At 35.7% G+C, this 20,968-nt stretch overlaps 2 protein-coding genes across 3 annotated transcripts in view; one reads left to right on the plus strand and one right to left on the minus strand.

The window, feature by feature from the left end:
- lmbrd2b (LMBR1 domain containing 2b) overlaps positions 1 to 3,229 on the minus strand; it is a 38,376-nt gene extending 35,147 nt beyond the window's left edge. Inside the window, exon 1 of the mRNA XM_041810405.1 lies at positions 3,211 to 3,229. The gene's annotated coding sequence lies outside the window, so the exon portion shown is untranslated. The remainder of the gene's footprint in view (positions 1 to 3,210) is intronic.
- Positions 106 to 16,552, plus strand: ppp1r3b (protein phosphatase 1, regulatory subunit 3B). 2 transcript variants are annotated; one of them, XM_041810409.1, is made up of 2 exons: positions 106 to 287; positions 10,812 to 16,552. In XM_041810409.1, exon 2 carries the CDS (start codon positions 10,843 to 10,845, stop codon positions 11,701 to 11,703), a length of 861 nt encoding a protein of 286 aa, XP_041666343.1. In that variant the 5' UTR covers positions 106 to 287; positions 10,812 to 10,842; the 3' UTR covers positions 11,704 to 16,552. The 2 variants fall into 2 exon arrangements, with proteins under 2 accessions (XP_041666343.1, XP_041666342.1); XM_041810408.1 differs by lacking the exon at positions 106 to 287 and adding an exon at positions 3,421 to 3,549.
- The last annotated feature ends 4,416 nt before the right edge of the window (positions 16,553 to 20,968 follow it).

Consider the following 20,968-nt stretch of genomic DNA (forward strand, 5'->3'; position numbering starts at 1 on the left):
AAGACCCTAATGACCCACGATCACTCCGTCAGCGCGCCCTCTGATTGGCTGCCTGCTGCTGTTCACGTGAAGGCCGTGTGGCTCTTTGAAGCCGCGAGAGGGAGATGAGCCATTTGTTTGGTTCTCCGGAGAGGAGCGCGAGCGGCAGACCTGGATGGACCTTCTGGAACCTTCGGAGATGATAGAGGAGCTGAACCCAGACCAAGTCCACTAAAGTCTGCTGAGTCCGCATCAAGAGGGGGCTACCGAGGACCGAGAGGAGCGGCTCAGACCGGGTCTTTGTTCAGGTAAGTCCGCCGGGATCAGAGGAGGATTTAGAAACGTCCAGAATCCAAGTTAGGAGCTGGTCCATGGAGTCAGGACAGAAACTAAAAACTAAAACCAGACGGTAGGACCAGGTCTAAAGAGTAAAACCAGGTCTAAAGAGTAAAACCAGGTCTAAAGAGTAAAACCAGGCAACATGGACAGGTGGGTGTGTTCGTTTTTACCTGAACCCGCATTTTTTACAGCGGACACGAGGAGCCACTTCCGTGTTATCAGCCGAGGAGAAACCAGGGGAACTTTAGCAGGTATTAAATAAATATGATTATAAATCTGAGGAACTTTAGCAGGTATTAAATAAATATGATTATAAATCTGAGGAACTTTAGCAGGTATAAAATAAAGATGATTATAAATCTGAGGAACTTTAGCAGGTATTAAATAAATATGATTATAAATCTGAGGAACTTTAGCAGGTATAAAATAAAGATGATTATAAATCTGAGGAACTTTAGCAGGTATTAAATAAATATGATTATAAATCTGAGGAACTTTAGCAGGTATTAAATAAATATTATTATAAATCTGAGGAACTTTAGCAGGTATTAAATAAATATGATTATAAATCTGAGGGACTTTAGCAGGTATAAAATAAAGATGATTATAAATCTGAGGAACTTTAGCAGGTATTAAATAAATATGATTGTATTAAATAAAGATGATTATAAATCTGAGGAACTTTTAGGTTATTAAATAAATATTATTATAAATCTGAGGAACTTTAGGTATTAAATAAATATGATTATAAATCTGAGGAACTTTAGCAGGTATAAAATAAATATTATTATAAATCTGAGGAACTTTAAGTATTAAATAAATATTATTATAAATCTGAGGAACTTTAGCAGGTATTAAATAAATATTATTATAAATCTGAGGAACTTTAGCAGGTATTAAATAAAGATGATTATAAATCTGAACTTTATTAAATAAATATTATTATAAATCTGAGGAACTTTAGCAGGTATTAAATAAATATGATTATAAATCTGAGGAACTTTAGCAGGTATTAAATAAATATTATTATAAATCTGAGGAACTTTAGCAGGTATTAAATAAATATGATTATAAATCTGAGGAACTTTAGCAGGTATTAAATAAATATTATTATAAATCTGAGGAACTTTAGCAGGTATTAAATAAATATTATTATAAATCTGAGGAACTTTAGCAGGTATTAAATAAATATGATTATAAATCTGAGGAACTTTAGCAGGTATTAAATAAATATGATTATAAATCTGAGGAACTTTAGCAGGTATAAAATAAATATTATTATAAATCTGAGGAACTTTAGCAGGTATTAAATAAATATTATTATAAATCTGAGGAACTTTAGCAGGTATTAAATAAATATGATTATAAATCTAACCAAAGACCAGGAACCATGAACCAGGAAGTCCTCTACCATCATCTATATCACTCAGAGACAACCAAAGACCAGGAACCATGAACCAGGAAGTCCTCTACCATAAATATGATTATAAAATATCACTCAGAGACAACCAAAGACCAGGAACCATGAAGCAGGAAGTCCTCTACCATCATCTATATCACTCAGAGACAACCAAAGACCAGGAACCATGAAAAGTCCTCTACCATCATCTATACCACTCAGAGACAACCAAAGACCAGGAACCATGAACCAGGAAGTCCTCTACCATCATCTATACCACTCAGAGACAACCAAAGACCAGGAACCATGAACCAGGAAGTCCTCTACCATCAAATCTATACCACTTTAGAGACAACCAAAGACCAGGGTAGGGTTAGGGGTAAAGAGGAGAGCTATCAGGGCGTGGCAAAAGTGGGCAAAAATAGTTATAAAGTGATGCAGGTAAAACATGGCAAAAATCTGGGCAAATGGTGGCAAGACAATAGATTAAAAATCTGGGAAACAATTGGTATAAATGGCCAAACATGTATTAAAAGTGGCAAAAACAGGTTGAAATATGATTATAAATCTGAGGTGTTAAAATAAATATTATTATAAAGTGGCCAAAAAGGGTATTAAATAATGTTGTATAAATCGTGGTAAAATTGGTAAATATGATTATAAATCTGAGGCAACTTGCAGGTTTAAATAAATATTATTATAAATCTGAGGAACTTTAGCAGGTATTAAATAAATATGATTATAAATCTGAGGAACTTTAGCAGGTATAAAATAAAGATGATTATAAATCTGAGGAACTTTAGCAGGTATAAAATAAAGATGATTATAAATCTGAGGAACTTTAGCAGGTATAAAATAAATATGATTATAAATCTGAGGAACTTTAGCAGGTATAAAATAAAGATGATTATAAATCTGAGGAACTTTAGCAGGTATTAAATAAATATTATTATAAATCTGAGGAACTTTAGCAGGTATTAAATAAATATGATTATAAATCTGAGGAACTTTAGCAGGTATAAAATAAATATTATTATAAATCTGAGGAACTTTAGCAGGTATAAAATAAATATTATTAACACCAATTTCAACCCAACAGTATCTGGCTAATGAGGTAGCTGTTAGCCAGGATGCTAGCACAAATGCTACTGGTCCAACACACACACACACACGCACACACACACACACGCACACACACACACACACTCTGATATCAGTAAATCACAGCTGGGGAGGGAACAGTCTCTGGGTCTTCAGGGGTCCAGCCAGATCCCCAAGGCTCACTAGTGGGCCCTGGCACACCATCTGAGAACCCCTGATCTTGTAGTGGCCGAGTCCAGTTCACCTAAAACTCAACATGAGAGGAATGTTCTGGAGTTTTAGGTGAACTCATTCTAACATTCTTCTACCGCTGGTCTTCAGTGAACCAGGAGGTCTGGATCCATGTGGTCCCCCCATGTGGACTCTGTAAACACGACCCCATTAGAAGGTACCTGCACATGGAACACGTCTCCTCGCGCACAGACAGGTCCATCCCGTCCAAAGACCCTAATGACCCACGATCACTCCGTCAGCGCGCCCTCTGATTGGCTGCCTGCTGCTGTTCACGTGAAGGCCGTGTGGCTCTTTGAAGCCGCGAGAGGGAGATGAGCCATTTGTTTGGTTCTCCGGAGAGGAGCGCGAGCGGCAGACCTGGATGGACCTAAATCTGGAACTTCAGGAGATGATAGAGGAGCTGAACCCAGACCAAGTCCACTAAAGTCTGCTGAGTCCGCATCAAGAGGGGGCTACCGAGGACCGAGAGGAGCGGCTCAGACCGGGTCTTTGTTCAGGTAAGTCCGCCGGGATCAGAGGAGGATTTAGAAACGTCCAGAATCCAAGTTAGGAGCTGGTCCATGGAGTCAGGACAGAAACTAAAAACTAAAACCAGACGGTAGGACCAGGTCTAAAGAGTAAAACCAGGTCTAAAGAGTAAAACCAGGTCTAAAGAGTAAAACCAGGTCTAAAGAGTAAAACCAGGCAACATGGACAGGTGGGTAAAATAAATATTATTATAAATCTGAACCCGCATTTTTTATTATAAATCTGAGCGGACACGAGGAGCCACTTCCGTGTTATCAGCCGAGGAGAAACCAGGGGAACTTTAGCAGGTATTAAATAAATATGATTATAAATCTGAGGAACTTTAGCAGGTATTAAATAAATATTATTATAAATCTGAGGAACTTTAGCAGGTATTAAATAAATATGATTATAAATCTGAGGAACTTTAGCAGGTATTAAATAAATATTATTATAAATCTGAGGAACTTTAGCAGGTATAAAATAAATATTATTATAAATCTGAGGAACTTTAGCAGGTATAAAATAAATATGATTATAAATCTGAGGAACTTTAGCAGGTATAAAATAAATATTATTATAAATCTGAGGAACTTTAGCAGGTATAAAATAAATATGATTATAAATCTGAGGAACTTTAGCAGGTATAAAATAAATATGATTATAAATCTGAGGAACTTTAGCAGGTATAAAATAAAGATGATTATAAATCTGAGGAACTTTAGCAGGTATTAAATAAATATGATTATAAATCTGAGGAACTTTAGCAGGTATTAAATAAATATGATTATAAATCTGAGGAACTTTAGCAGGTATTAAATATTATTATAAATCTGAGGAACTTTAGCAGGTATAAAATAAATATTATTATAAATCTGAGGAACTTTAGCAGGTATTAAATATGATTATAAATCTGAGGAACTTTAGCAGGTATAAAATAAAGATGATTATAAATCTGAGGAACTTTAGCAGGTATTAAATATGATTATAAATCTGAGGAACTTTAGCAGGTATTAAATATGATTATAAATCTGAGGAACTTTAGCAGGTATTAAATATTATTATAAATCTGAGGAACTTTAGCAGGTATAAAATAAATATTATTATAAATCTGAGGAACTTTAGCGGGTATAAAATAAATATTATTATAAATCTGAGGAACTTTAGCAGGTATTAAATATGATTATAAATCTGAGGAACTTTAGCAGGTATAAAATAAAGATGATTATAAATCTGAGGAACTTTAGCAGGTATAAAATAAATATTATTATAAATCTGAGGAACTTTAGCAGGTATAAAATAAATATTATTATAAATCTGAGGAACTTTAGCAGGTATAAAATAAAGATGATTATAAATCTGAGGAACTTTAGCAGGTATTAAATATTATTATAAATCTGAGGAACTTTAGCAGGTATTAAATAAATATTATTATAAATCTGAGGAACTTTAGCAGGTATAAAATAAATATTATTATAAATCTGAGGAACTTTAGCAGGTATTAAATATTATTATAAATCTGAGGAACTTTAGCAGGTATTAAATATTATTATAAATCTGAGGAACTTTAGCAGGTATTAAATAAATATTATTATAAATCTGAGGAACTTTAGCAGGTATTAAATATTATTATAAATCTGAGGAACTTTAGCAGGTATTAAATAAATATTATTATAAATCTGAGGAACTTTAGCAGGTATTAAATATTATTATAAATCTGAGGAACTTTAGCAGGTATTAAATAAAGATGATTATAAATCTGAGGAACTTTAGCAGGTATTAAATAAAGATGATTAAGATTATTTAATTAAGATAACCCTGAAAATAAAGAAAAAACTAAACCTAACTTATAATAAAATAGTTTATTTTACTTTAATAGACTTAATGTAGTAGATAAAGTCTAAAATAGCTGATTAAATGTAAAAACCTCTCCAGCTGAAGGTTGTCAGGCAGAAATCCTCCTAAAACCTGAGCGTTTATCTGAAATTCATTTTTAGTTTCACCTGTTTGTGGTTTATCAGTCAGATGATCTGACTATTATTCAGTCTTGTCTTTGATCAGGATGGTTTTTACCAAAAAATCATGTCTGCAAATGAAGGCAACAGGCTTACCTTACAGAGGAACAGACTCAAAATATAGATTTTTAAAACTGTGTACATTTTGAGTGTTTGACCAGTTGATAGTAGGGCTGGACAATTAATCCAAATGTAGCTTAAATCACAATGAGACCCACTGTAATTTTCAAATCTCAGAGGGTGCAATACCTCTGTGACCTGAAATGTGTTTTTAAATACCAGTTGAATACATTTTTTTAAGCAGAGGTGTAAATAATGCAAACATTCAAGTGTCCATATTTTCTAGAGTCATTGACAAAAGTTCCTACTTTCCTTGTTTTTGTACATTTTTGTCTGCTTCAAAATAAGAAATCCATAAAGTCATCACTCCTTTCAATACAATTCATATCAAATTTGCAATTAAGGACAAATAATTGCAAAAATACATTTGTTAGATTTTTGCTTTGAAATTTTTAGATATTTTTGCAGAAATTTGAGAAATTTATTTTGATATTCTTAGAAATTTGATTTGAATTTGGGAGGGGGGGGGTTGCTTTAAAAGTTTAAAGTATCTCCTTGAAAATTTGACTAATTTATTTGTCAATTTTGGGAAATTTGTTTCAAATTTCTGGGGGAATTAGCTTTAAAACTTTCAGGTAATTTCAAGAAAATTTGAGAAATTTATTTGTAAATTTTTAAGAAGTTGTTTTTTTTGGGGGGGTGGGGGTTGATTTGATTTTATAAAAATTTGAGGAATTTATTTTTAATTTTTGGGGAATTTAATTTGATTTTTTGGGTGGTGGGCAGGTTTTTAATTTTTAGTCATTGTCTTAGAAGTTTGTCTTAGATTTTGGGAGATTGGATATAAATTTCTTTGTGTGTTATAATCTAGAATGGTTTATAAGATGAGGAACCTGAAGAATAATCACGTTAAATTGCAATCGCAATGTTGGGTGAAAAAAATCTCAATTAGATTATTTTCCTAGATCGTTCAGCCCTAGTTGATAGGAGGTGGTTCAGTCGGTAGAAATGGCATTAGTCATGCAGAGAAATACAGTAAACTCCTTTTTCTGATAATGGACCTGATAACTGGCCTTAACAATTTAAGGCCAGGTATAAACTAAATTTTCACCAAAAGTTCTGGAGATCCCGGAAAAATTCCCTTTAAAATAATGAAGGATTCTCAAAACATAAAAAAATTCCCTGAATTACAAAAAAAAAAAAAAAAAATCTGTAAAATTTAAAAATTCTTTCCAAATTCTCCCCAAATCTCCTCAAATATTCCCCAAATGTTTCAGTTATGTTTTCTGAAAAGGCCTAAAGATTTACATAAAGTTTTCACATAAAATCACATAAAATTCCTGAAAAAAATCAAGAAAATTGCCCAAAAATTTCCAATCAAATAAAACAGAAATGTACAAATAAATTCCATCCACATTTTCCAGGAAAAATTCCAAACATGTTCCCTCCATAATCCAAGCAAATTCCCTAAAAGTTCCATAAAAATTAGGAAAATTTCAAAGAATATCCCCTACACACATTTCCAATCAAATCCCCAAATTTTTACTAATAAATTCTTTAAATTCCCATAAAAGTACCTAAAATTAACTTTAAACTTTTATAAAAATTCTGGACAAATACCTCTAAAGTTGGAATAGCAGAAAGTGTTACTGTGTTGTAGGAAAGTGAAAATGCAGAGATGTCCTCTAATGTGGGTCTCAGGAGGATATGAGGCTGATAAATTCTAGTTCTTACAGATCAGCCTCATATTTATTTATTTTAATAAAATAAATAAATATGAGGCTGATAAATTCTAGTTCTTACAGATCAGCCTCATATTTATTTATTTTAATAAAATAAATAAATATGAGGCTGATAAATTCTAGTTCTTACAGATCAGCCTCATATTTATTTATTTTAATAAAATAAATAAATATGAGGCTGATAAATTCTAGTTCTTACAGATCAGCCTCATATTTATTTATTTTATTTTATTAAAATAAAAAATATGAGGCTGATGAATTCTAGTTCTTACAGATCAGCCTCATATTTATTTATTTTAATAAAATAAAATAAATATAAGGCTGATGAATTCTAGTTCTTACAGATCAGCCTCATATTTATTTATTTTAATAAAATAAAATAAATATAAGGCTGATAAATTCTAGTTCTTACAGATCAGCCTAATATTTATTTATTTTATTTTATTAAAATAAATAAATATGAGGCTGATGAATTCTAGTTCTTACAGATCAGCCTCATATTTATTTATTTTATTAAAATAAATAAATATGAGGCTGATGAATTCTAGTTCTTACAGATCAGCCTCATATTTATTTATTTTATTAAAATAAATAAATATGAGGCTGATAAATTCTAGTTCTTACAGAGACTGATCAGTGATGAATTAGCTCTAATTTTAGGCCAGATTTAAATAAATATCATTATCACTGGGGCTTAGAGGAGATATTTCTGTAAACTGGGGTTATCCAACCACTGTTTTAGTTCGCTTCTAACTCTATACTGCCATGAATTTATGACTTTAAAAACATTACATTTTTGAGTTTATTATGCTAAAAGTTTTGACTTTTTAAACTTGGAAACTTAGTTTTTTCTTTATACATTTGCAATTTTTTTTAAAAACTCTGAGTTTGGTTTCTTTTTAAAATCCAACATTATTATGCTGTAGAATTTTTTTTTTTAACTGATGAATCCTCTCCATTTATTTATTTATGTTTTTGTATAGTTCCCCTGATATCCTGTCATACATTCTGTCTTCAATCATGGTTTTAAAATCATCATTTAACATAAATCTCCACATTAAGGAGTGTTGGTTGCCTTTTTTTAAATTAAATTTTGTGTTTTGATCATAAAAGGAAGATCAAAGAAAGGAACAGTTGGTGTGTAACATTCTTTTTCCCAGTGTTTGCTGCTTTTTGACCACTTTTGCCGCCTTTAACTTATTTTATTGACACTTTCACCTCTTAGATTGTGGCTCTTGCAAATGTATTTTTCAACAGTTTGGCTCTTTGGTTGAGTAACACTGAGTTATTATGTTAAATTGAATTTTGTGTAGAATGTTATAGTCAGAGTTGTGTCCTTTAATCTTCCTTTTATGAACAGAACAAATAAAAACAAGTAAAAAAATAATCCAAAAGTGATATGAGGTGTTTTAGCCAGAGTTGTTCTGCTGTTTCTGTGACGTTTAGATGATCTGTGGAGGTTTAATGACAGTTTAGGTAACCCTGCCCTACCAGACCGGTGCCTGTTTTTGTTCACGTGACGTATAAACAGAGACTCAAAGGTTGTCTGAGAGCTCCACTGGAAAGTTCTGGTGGTATTTTGGTTCCAGTGTGGCCTGAGGGGGGCGCTGTGCTCTGTTGATACTTGAATCAGGAAGTAAATCCCTTATATGGTCGTGATGCCGTTTAGATAATGTGACCTGAATATTTGTGAGTGTGAATCATGTGATGCATGTGGAGACAAAGATAGCCGTCTTTTATTATTCAGGTCTAACCTGCAGTGTCGTCGCCGTGGTAACAGCTGTATTTGACATTTAACCCTTAAACTTCTCAAAGACAGACGGCGTCAGTGAACGACCTTCATCCATCATACATCAGCGTTAATGTTCATAATCTCTCCTGTTAGTTAACTAACCGCTGACGTTTATCCTGGTACCAGGATCTAAACTTTAGACTCAAACATCCTCAGGGTCTGTTTGGAACCAGACCAGCTAAAGCTGGGGGAGACTCCTGGTACAGGACCAGATTCTGGTCTTCATGGTCTAAAGATGCTGCCAAAGTCCTGCATAGGGGGGTCACGGTTCAGAGGGGTCCTAAACCTCAGTGTTGGGGTCTGTAGTTCTGGTTCGTTCTGTCTTGTGTTGGTGAATCTAACGTTCCTGTTTTTGTGTTCGCTTCTTCTTCATGTGTTAGAAAACAGGCAGGAGCGCTACTGCCCCCTGGATCAGGGTGTGGGTACTGCACAGAGGCCGTGTGTTTCAGACGTTTTTATCACGTGGCTGCATGTTTGAAGGTCAAATGGGAAATCCAAAACCAAGAAACGAGCCGTTTCCTGTGAACCCTTTAAAAACAGGGAACAAGAACCTGTCCTTGGCCATCCAGGCGGTCCACGACATTCAGGGGTTTTTATCTTCTGTTTGATGTTGTTTTCCATTTCTATTTTTTTTTAAATCTCTTTCTGTTTTGCTTTGTTTTTAATTTCTTTGTTTTTTGTTTTCCATTCCTTTTTGGTTTTTTTCAGTCTTTTTTTTCTTGTGTCACTTTTGAATTTTCCACTTCTGTCATTTTTGTCTCTTTTTTGTTTTCCATTTTCCCTTTGGTTTTCCTTCGTTATCTTTTTTTTTTTTGCTTTATTTTTTATGTCTTTGTCTTTTTCTTTCTTTTTCTTTTTTGTTTTCCATCTCATTTTTTGTATGCTTTGTTTTTTTCTTCTTTATTTTTTTATTTTTGTCTTTTTCTTTCTTTTTGTTTTTGTTTTCCATTTCTTGTTTTTAATTTTTCATCTTTTTAATTGCCATTTTCCTTTTATTGACTTTTTATTTTCCATTTTTGTTTTCCTCCTTGTCGTAGTTTTCCACTTTTTTGTCTTTTTTCCATTTCTCCTGTTATAGTTTCCCATTTCTCTTTGTTTTGTTTCTGTTTATTTATGTTTTTATTTATCATAAAAAGAGTTGTAAAGTTATTTTTTTTATCTTATTCTTTTTTCACAACACTTACAGCAGGTCACACAAATAGGAAGAAAAGAATGTTACATCACCAGTTTTGGGTTTTTACTGTTTTTTTAGAACATCAAAGTTAAAAAATGAAAATCTTATTTTTATTTAATCATTCCTCTTTATTTGGAAAACAAAAAAATAGAAAGGGAAACCAAATAATGGCTCGTTGTTTCTGTCTTAATTCCTAAATAATCTGAAGGTCTTTAAGGCCAAGAGAGGATTTTTCGATGGGAGTAGCTCGCTCTTTGATTTTAGATTTCTAATTTAAATAAAATGTGACGGCTGTAAACTCCTCTGACTCTGATCAGTGAGATCTGAGCGATGACTGTTAAAACCCTGACTAGAATCCCGGCATGGTTTAAATCCTGGTAACGCCTCAGCCCTACATTCAGGTTCATATAATCTGTTTTTCTATTCAAACCTCTTAACAGTGGATCTCTACGTCCTCTCTCTCTTTCAGCATCCTGTGCGTTTGGCGTCCAGAGATCACCATGCCGATCGACATGGCGTTACCTCTCTACCTGTCCAAAGACGACTTTGTCTACAGGACGTCCCCTAACTCGTGTAAACCCACTCTGAGCTCCTGTCTGAGGTTTCAGCGGCCTCGCCGCGTGGATCAGGCCGAGCCCGAGGACGGTCGGCCGTCCGGCAGAGACTCCAGGAAACAGAAGAAGCAGGTGACGTTCGCCGACCACAGAGGCCTGTCGCTGACCAAGGTGAAGATCTTCTCTCAGTTCAACGACCCCATCGACATCCCCGTCAGCATCCAGGAGATGTTCAGCTCGTCTCTGTGTCTGAGCCCCGAGGAGGACAAGCTGGTTCTGGACTTCACGCAGCCGTCCTCGGACTACCTGCGCTTCCGCCAGCACCTGGAGCAGAACCTGGTGTGCCTGGAGCACTGCGTGCTGAAGGAGAAGGCGTTGGCGGGAACCGTGAAGGTGAAGAACGTTTCCTTTGAGAAGAGCGTGAAGCTGAGGGTGACCTTTGACACCTGGAAGAGCCACACGGACGTGGACTGCGCGTACGTGAAGGACACGTACCCCGGCTCGCACTACGACACCTTCTCCTTCACCGTGTCTCTGCCGGACCAGCTCGGCCCCGTGGAGCGCGTCGAGTTCGCCATCTGCTACCGGGTGGGAGGGGCGGAGTACTGGGACAGCAACCAGGGGGACAACTACCGGATCGTGTGGTCGTCCATGAAGAGGGAGCACTGGGACCCCTGCAGCCGCCGCAAGGACTCCTTTGACCTTGGGATTCACTTCGACCGCTACGGCAGTCCCACATGCTCACATGGGATCTTCCCTGATTGGCCGAGTTACGCAGGTTACGAGAACAGCGGCCCGTACTACTGAGCATGTCAAGAAGTAGACGCACTTTTGGTTTTTAATGACTGCTGCTCGAACAAACTTCAGACTTTAGCAGCGTTTACCGTCCGTCCTGCTGAGAGGGAAACCAAAACTACTTCCTGTTTGTTAAAGGTTACCTGGTGTTACCTGCTGCTGAACAATCAATAATCAATAATCACTCATCTTTAACAGATAAAGATCATCACTGCTCTCAGTTTCTGTAGAAAGTGTGAACATGTCACTACTAACACTTTTATGACATTATGCCGTTAAAGCGGTAGAATCTGTTATTCTATTGGCCGATGGATAGAAACGTCTAAAACTAATACAAAAAAATAAAAGCCGCCTCTTAGTTCTTTAACACGTCTGTGAGGTCAAAGGTCAGCTAAAGGACAGCTGGGCCAAGGATAGGTGGACTTTATGTTTTCATTTGTAAGATTTCATGTTTTCAACAGACAGAGCATACATTTAAAAATATGACAAAACTAAAAATGATTAAAATCTGTAAATAATGTAGACCTCAGCAACGCTGCACTTTAAACATGGGTGTAGGCCGAGCGGTCAGAGGAACTGTGAAAATGTCAAATAATCATTAATCAATATGAGCCAAAAAGATCAGGACAGCACCAGGATAGTTTCAGCAGAAATAAATACTCAAAGTTTAATTTAATGTAAAATGCTTTCTAAGCAGTATTAAATATGCAGCATCTGATTTCCCGATTTAAAGTCTGTGAGACTAAAACATCTCAGAAATGTTTACAGCTGTATTTTATCTTCATCTACCGGCTTCACCCAACAAACAACTTTCTCTGTTAAAGATCAGAGTTCAGCTTTACATCCAGTCTGACACAGATCTGAACCTTACATAAGGATCAGGTTATGTCACTGAAAACCAACGTCAGTATTGATCCGCTCTGCACAGGAATCAGAGCAGGTCTGAAAACATACCTCTGAGCTGCTCATCGTCTGAAAGGGAACGTTAGAACTGGAAAATAGAACATTAGAACTGGTAATAGAACATTACAACTGGAAAACAGAACATTAGAACTGGAAAATAGAACATATGAACTGGAAAATAGAACATTAGAACTGGTAATAGAACATTAGAACTGGTAATAGAACATTAGAACTGGTAATAGAACATTAGAACTGGTAATAGAACATTAGAACTGGAAAATAGAACATATGAACTGGAAAATAGAACATTAGAACTGGTAACAGAACATTAGAACTGGAAAACAGAACATTAGAACTGGAAAACAGAACATTAGAACTGGAAAATAGAACATTAGAACTGGTAATAGAACATTACAACTGGAAAACAGAACATTAGAACTGGAAAATAGAACATTAGAACTGGTAATAGAACATTACAACTGGAAAACAGAACATTAGAACTGGAAAATAGAACATATGAACTGGAAAACAGAACATTAGAACTGGAAAACAACATTAGAACTGGAAAACAACATTAGAACTGGAAAATAGAACATTACAACTGGAAAACAACATAAGAACTGGAAAACAGAATATTAGAACTGGTAATAGAACATTACAACTGGAAAACAGAACATTAGAACTGGCAAACAGAACATTAGAACTGGCAAATAGAACATTAGAACTGGAAAACAACATTAGAACTGGAAAACAACATTAGAACTGGAAAACAACATTAGAACTGGAAAACAACATTAGAACTGGAAAATAGAACATATGAACTGGAAAACAGAACATTAGAACTGGAAAACAACATTAGAACTGGAAAACAACATTAGAACTGGAAAATAGAACATTACAACTGGAAAACAACATAAGAACTGGAAAACAGAATATTAGAACTGGTAATAGAACATTACAACTGGAAAACAGAACATTAGAACTGGCAAATAGAACATTAGAACTGGAAAACAACATAAGAACTGGAAAACAGAATATTAGAACTGGTAATAGAACATTACAACTGGAAAACAGAACATTAGAACTGGCAAATAGAACATTAGAATTGGTAATAGAATATTAGAACTGGAAAATAGAATATTGGAACTGGAAAACAAAATATTAGAACTGGAAAGTAGAACATTAGAACTGGAAAATAGAACATATGAACTAGAAAACAGAACATTAGAACTGGAAAACAACATTAGAACTGGAAAACAACATTAGAACTGGAAAATAGAACATATGAACTAGAAAACAGAACATTAGAACTGGAAAACAACATTAGAACTGGAAAACAACATTAGAACTGGAAAACAGAACATATGAACTAGAAAACAGAACATTAGAACTGGAAAACAACATTAGAACTGGAAAACAACATTAGAACTGGAAAATAGAACATGAGAACTGGAAAACAGAACATTAGAACTGGTAATAGAACATTACAACTGGAAAACAGAACATTAGAACTGGAAAACAACATTAGAACTGGAAAATAGAACATTACAACTGGAAAACAGATTATTAGAACTGGAAAATAGAACATTGGAACTGGAAAACAAAACATTAGAACTGGAAAACAGAACATTAGAACTGGAAAACAACATTTGAACTGGAAAAAAGAACATTAGAACTGGAAAATAGAATATTGGAACTGGAAAACAAAACATTAGAACTGGAAAATAGAACATTAGAACTGGAAAACAACATTAGAACTGGAAAATAGAACATTAGAACTGGAAAACAGAACATATGAACTGGAAAATAGAACATTAGAACTGGAAAACAACATTAGAACTGGAAAATAGAACATTAGAACTGGAAAATAGAACATTAGAACTGGAAAACAACATTAGAACTGGAATATAGAACATTAGAACTGGAAAACAGAACATTAGAACTGGTAATAGAACATTACAACAGGAAAACAGAACATTAGAACTGGAAAATAGAACATTAGAACTGGAAAACAGAACATTAGAACTGGAAAACAGAACATTAGAACTGGTAATAGAACATTACAACTGGAAAACAGAACATTAGAACTTGAAAATAGAACATTAAAACTGGTAATAGAATATTAGAACTGGAAAATAGAATATTAGAACTGGAAAACAAAACATTAGAACTGGAAAATAGAACATTAGAACTGGAAAACAGAACATTAGAACTGGAAAACAGAACATTAGAACTGGTAATAGAACATTACAACTGGAAAACAGAACATTAGAACTGGAAAACAGAACATTAGAACTGGAAAACAGAACATTAGAACTGGTAATAGAACATTACAACAGGAAAACAGAACATTAGAACTGGAAAATAGAACATTAGAACTGGAAAACAGAACATTAGAACTGGAAAACAGAACATTAGAACTGGTAATAGAACATTACAACAGGAAAACAGAACATTAGAACTGGAAAATAGAACATTAGAACTGGAAAACAGAACATTAGAACTGGAAAACAGAACATTAGAACTGGTAATAGAACATTACAACTGGAAAACAGAACATTAGAACTTGAAAATAGAACATTAAAACTGGTAATAGAATATTACAACTGGAAAATAGAATATTAGAACTGGAAAACAAAACATTAGAACTGGAAAATAGAACATTAGAACTGGTAATAGAATATTACAACTGGAAAATAGAATATTAGAACTGGAAAACAAAACATTAGAACTGGAAAACAGAACATTAGAACTGGTAATAGAACATTACAACTGGAAAACAGAACATTAGAACTTGAAAACAGAACATTAGAACTGGTAATAGAATATTAGAACTGAAGGTTAGGACATCAGCTTAGAAAGTTGTGAGATCAGAGCATAAAGTTAGGACATTAGAACAGAAAGTTAGAACATCAGAGAAGAAAGTTAGGACCTCGGAGCATAAAGTTAGGGCTTTAGAAGAGAGAGTTAAAACTGGAAACGGTTCTGCTTTTGAAAGAATGAGTCAAAATCTCCCTAGCCGACTAATCAGAATCAGGGAGGGTCTGGACTTATGACTCTAACTTTAATCCACAACATTAGAGGACAGACGGTCGTGTCTTCAGGTGCTGCCGCTGCCAGTTTGTTGTTTTCTGAGTGGGATTTCCTTAAAGAAAAATATAAACGTAGCTGTGAAAATCAGCCCTGTTATTACAGCACCACTAGTCCTCCTCACCTGTCCACATCCAGGTGTGTCATCACACAGAAAAAGCTGCTCTAAAACCATAACTATATTTCTCATCACCTCCACTGACCACTGGACATCACGCTGATATTTTAAAGTCAGATTTTAGTGTCTAGACGTGACCTCTGCATCTATCATTGATCAAACCAACTATCCCCACTGAGAGGAGAATAAAAACATGAACAAAAACTGTCACTAGAAACTCTAACGTCTGGATCCATAACTAGAGGATTTTATTGTCACAGATCTTTGTTTTTTATGTCTTTGCCTTAAATCTCCCCCGCCCCTCCTCCTGATGACATGTTCACACTTTTCTACTACAGTTTTTCTCTGATTTTCTTTGACAGCTGAGCAGGACTTTACATGTGATCATTAGAAACAGCATAGAGATTTTAACTGTGTATAATCATAAGGTGTAATCAGTGTTATTTTTAAGTGTATAGTACTGAGTCTTTATTTCTCACTGTCCGTCTCATTTCAAGAGTTCTCCTTCACTGCACGCTGGGTGAACTTCTCTTTGCACATTTTACTGTCATATTTGTACACTTTAGATTCACACTAATCCTCTCACATCATGGTGTAAATGTGGATTTAGAGGAAGGATCCATGTATTTTATGTTTTTATGTCATTTTGTTGTAATGTTCATATCCATGTTCTCCTGTCAGGGATCAGTGTGTCTGAGTTTTTGTGAAGTCTTTACAGAAATGCTGCTGAATAAAGTCCAACATTTTAAAGTTTTGTGCAGTTATTTTATTTTAGTGGACAGGGATAAGGCTGTGAGAATTCAAGTAGGTTTTTCTATTTCAGAACATTTTGTATATAAAGTTCTTGAGTTCAAGGACAAGCAAAAAAAAAAAGTAGTCAAGTTTTTCAAGATTTATCTGCCTATTTTGAAATAAGAGATTGGATCAGACAGTCATTTTTGTTAACAGAATTTACCTGCCAAAAGTAAGATAGTTATTGGCCACAAAATAATCCATTTGAACCAGGAACTATTTAATTTGGTAGTGTTAATTTCATGGCATTAAAAGGATGTAGAGGAACAGATTGCTCTTTGAGCTTGCCTTAAAAAGGGCTCCTCATCTAAGCTCTGCTCCCCCGTCATCTTGTTAAATTATCTTCAAATTTTTCTGTATTCTCTTCATTGATATGCAAGGTTTTTCATATGTAATATGTACACCAAGAACTTTATATCCCTTCATCTCTTTACCCTGACCTACATCCCTTCATCCCTAGACCCTGACCTACATCCCTTCATCCCTAGACCCTGACCTACATCCCTTCATCCTTAGACCCTGACCTACATCCCTTCATCCCTAGACCCTGACCTACATCCCTTCATCCCTAGACCTTACCTCCATCTCTTCATCCCTCAGCCCTTACCTCCATCTCTTCATCCCTTGACACTTCCCTTCTTCCCTTCCTAAAATCTTTTTCTGGTTTTTACCCTGTTCAGCTACTAGTGTTGAAGAATGTGATCTTTTTACAGGAAAAATCCAAACATTTTTAGGAAAATTTAATTTTAAAAGGCTTAAAGTGCGATTCAAGTACATGCAGCACAGGTGGTTACGTGCATATTTGTGTTTTATCAGATATATTCTGTAATGTGAGACACTTCCATCACAGTCAGGTCCATGTTTGGCACAACAGGAACCTTTTTTTCTACAAGCTGATATTCACAGACAAACACTGATAATGACTGCTATTACACCCTGCAGCAGAGAGAGGGTACTGAGAGGGACCAGGGAGATCCATCGTCATAGCTGGTGTTTGTGACAATATGCTGACATATGCCTGTAAATGCATTCTTATATTTCTGAAGATTCTCTCTACATGCAGAGATTCCTTCATGTTCATCTGTACCTTCAGACTGAGGTCAGGAACATGGAGACCTTCATGTTCATCTGTACCTTCAGACTGAGGTCAGGAACATGGAGACCTTCATGTTCATCTGTACCTGCAGACTGAGGTCAGGAACATGGAGACCTTCATGTTCATCTGTACCTGCAGACTGGGGTCAGGAACATGGAGACCTTCATGTTCATCTGTACCTTCAGACTGAGGTCAGGAACATGGAGACCTTCATGTTCATCTGTACCTGCAGACTGAGGTCAGGAACATGGAGACCTTCATGTTCATCTGTACCTTCAGACTGAGGTCAGGAACATGGAGACCTTCATGTTCATCTGTACCCGCAGACTGAGGTCAGGAACATGGAGACCTTCATGTTCATCTGTACCTTCAGACTGAGGTCAGGAACATGGAGACCTTCATGTTCATCTGTACCTGCAGACTGAGGTCAGGAACATGGAGACCTTCATGTTCATCTGTACCTTCAGACTGGGGTCAGGAACATGGAGACCTTCATGTTCATCTGTACCTTCAGACTGGGGTCAGGAACATGGAGACCTTCATGTTCATCTGTACCTGCAGACTGAGGTCAGGAACATGGAGACCTTCATGTTCATCTGTACCTGCAGACTGAGGTCAGGAACATGGAGACCTTCATGTTCATCTGTACCTTCAGACTGAGGTCAGGAACATGGAGACCTTCATGTTCATCTGTACCTGCAGACTGAGGTCAGGAACATGGAGACCTTCATGTTCATCTGTACCTTCAGACTGAGGTCAGGAACATGGAGACCTTCATGTTCATCTGTACCTTCAGACTGAGGTCAGGAACATGGAGACCTTCATGTTCATCTGTACCCGCAGACTGAGGTCAGAAACATGGAGACCTTCATGTTCATCTGTACCTGCAGACAAAAGAGACTCTATTTAATTCTGACTTGAAGGAGAAATATTTATGCACTGACTGATTTTTATTTAATGACATTACTTTGTAGAAATGTGTTTTCACTTTGACATTAAAGAGGGTTTTTTTTTTTTTTCTTTTGTAAAAACACACACATTTTACTGACTATGAAAAAAACACCAAAGAGTAAATCCTCCATGGGCTGAATACTTTTCTGTCTGCTGTATGTTGTTGTGGTTCCACGTTTGTGTTTTTAAGGAAAATAAATCAAAATTTTCTGCATTTACTGGTTTTGTCCTGTAGATGGAGACAGAGTCCTCCGCTTGTTCATGTTCACTGGGCTGAAGAAGAAAGGAAACCGAGATTTCTCTGTAATCATTTCAGACTGTTTTCAGTGTTGTAATAATCTCATTAAAACATGTTACTAAGGTATTTTACCCTCTCTGCAGTGAGACACTGGTTTATTTATTTTCTGAGTTTGTGTTTTCAGTGAGTCTGGATGGTCCTACTGAACGCTTCATAGAGTCATAAATGATTTTTAGTATCTATTTTCCTGTTTCTGTGCTGTTTTGTAGATATTTTTACTAAAAAAGGAACAAACACTTTCACTTCTCCTCACATCCACACAGCAGAGATGTGTTGTCCATGAACGAGTCGGTTCAAAAAGCTGACTCTGTTGCATGACCCAAAGGAGACTTTTCTTCCTTTTATTATTTAATAGATTAAATTACAGGATAATGTGTCACTACAATCTCACTACACGCTGATTCCCTCCAGGTTTTTTCTAGGAGTGCTCAGTAAAATAGGGACATGTTTACTGTGTCCATGAAAAAAAACATATCATATTAACCCTCCTTCATGTTTAATTCACAGCATCATACATCTAAAAACTCTGAGTCTGGATGTTCTGGATGTTTTTAGATGTGGTGGAGGCAGGGAAGATTTGGCACATTTTTCATGGGCACAACCCACATACTCAGCTCTGCTGCTCATCCCACAAATGCATGATCCTTACAAATGTGGCTCCATCTAAAAGGGTAATAAATAGGCTTTCAACGGTATAAGATTTATTACCAAGAAGCATGGTTACAACAAAGAAATAATCTACCAAACAAAAATGTCCTTACTTTCTGTGTTAAGTATATATATATATATATATATATATATATATATATATATATATATATATATATATATTTAAAAAATGTATTAGACCACCTGTCATATCTGTCTCAGAGACCATCCAGCATCATGAAGTGCTTTAATGCGGACTCTTTCATTTTCAGTCAGCTCTCCACGTTTTACCATTTTGAACAGGAATGAGGAATTTCAAACTGAATTTACCCAAATTTGAGCCGGCTCACTGGGCTTCTCTGAGAAGTCAGAAATGAATCAAGCATATCATTCAACCACTAAAACTCATTTTTCTGTTCAGGAATGACAGTAAATAACTATAATTTGACATATTAATCAAGAAATATTCATGTGCTTTACTATTTTTTCAGTTTTTTTGTAAATCAGTAAATTGGAAAATTCATGGATAACAATAATTATTTTATTTTAGCATTAAAAATATCATTTGGGTTAAAGAGCTTCTACATATTGGTGTATTAACCATTGCAGAAACATAAAAAAGATTTTGGTAATTACCAATGCTGTTAATTTAGGACAGCTGTGGCAGAAACCTTACTTTGGGTGGTGGTCTAATACATTTGTTAAGCACTGTATATATGTAGAAAATTTATTACAGCAAATAAAACAAGAATAAATAAATAGATGTATGTGCTTTTTGGTCCATTTTTGAGCCCAAACATTAAATGTTTTCAGTCCTGAAATATGTAATTTCCTTACATTTAGGCCAAATAAATAAATATGGAAATGTGATTTTTATCTATTTATTTATTTATTTTGTTCCATCTTGCCCAGTACTTTGTTCCAAGTGAAGAGCCCTTTGGGATCTGAAAGAGCCAAAATATGTCTCCGTAGGCCGGCGTGCCGGGCGATGACGTCGCCCGTGATGGACTCCTGTCGGGGTCAGGCCGGGCTGTGTGACGCGCTGCTCGGGCTTCATTGTGTGCGAGGTGGCGCAGGAGAAAAGGATGCCTCCGTGGACACGCTCGCTCCTCCCGCCGCCGTTAAACCGTGAGAACCTTCCCTTTGTCTCCGAGGACAGCGCTGATTAGTGAAGGACACCGTCCACCATGCTGGCCGCTGCGTCTCCATGAAAACTCTCCATGAAAACAAGGAGCAGGAGGAGGAGGAGGAGGAGGGGGGCTCCGCCATGGAGGACAAGGAGAACAATCTAAAGACGGCCAGGATGTGGAGTGCTTTAATGCCGCCCTCCGCTCCAGGAAGCTGCGGAATGAGCAACCTGCGCCAGCTCACGCTGTGCTCC

This window comes from Cheilinus undulatus, linkage group 17 (assembly GCF_018320785.1).
Source record: "Cheilinus undulatus linkage group 17, ASM1832078v1, whole genome shotgun sequence".
Classification (NCBI taxonomy): domain Eukaryota; kingdom Metazoa; phylum Chordata; class Actinopteri; order Labriformes; family Labridae; genus Cheilinus; species Cheilinus undulatus.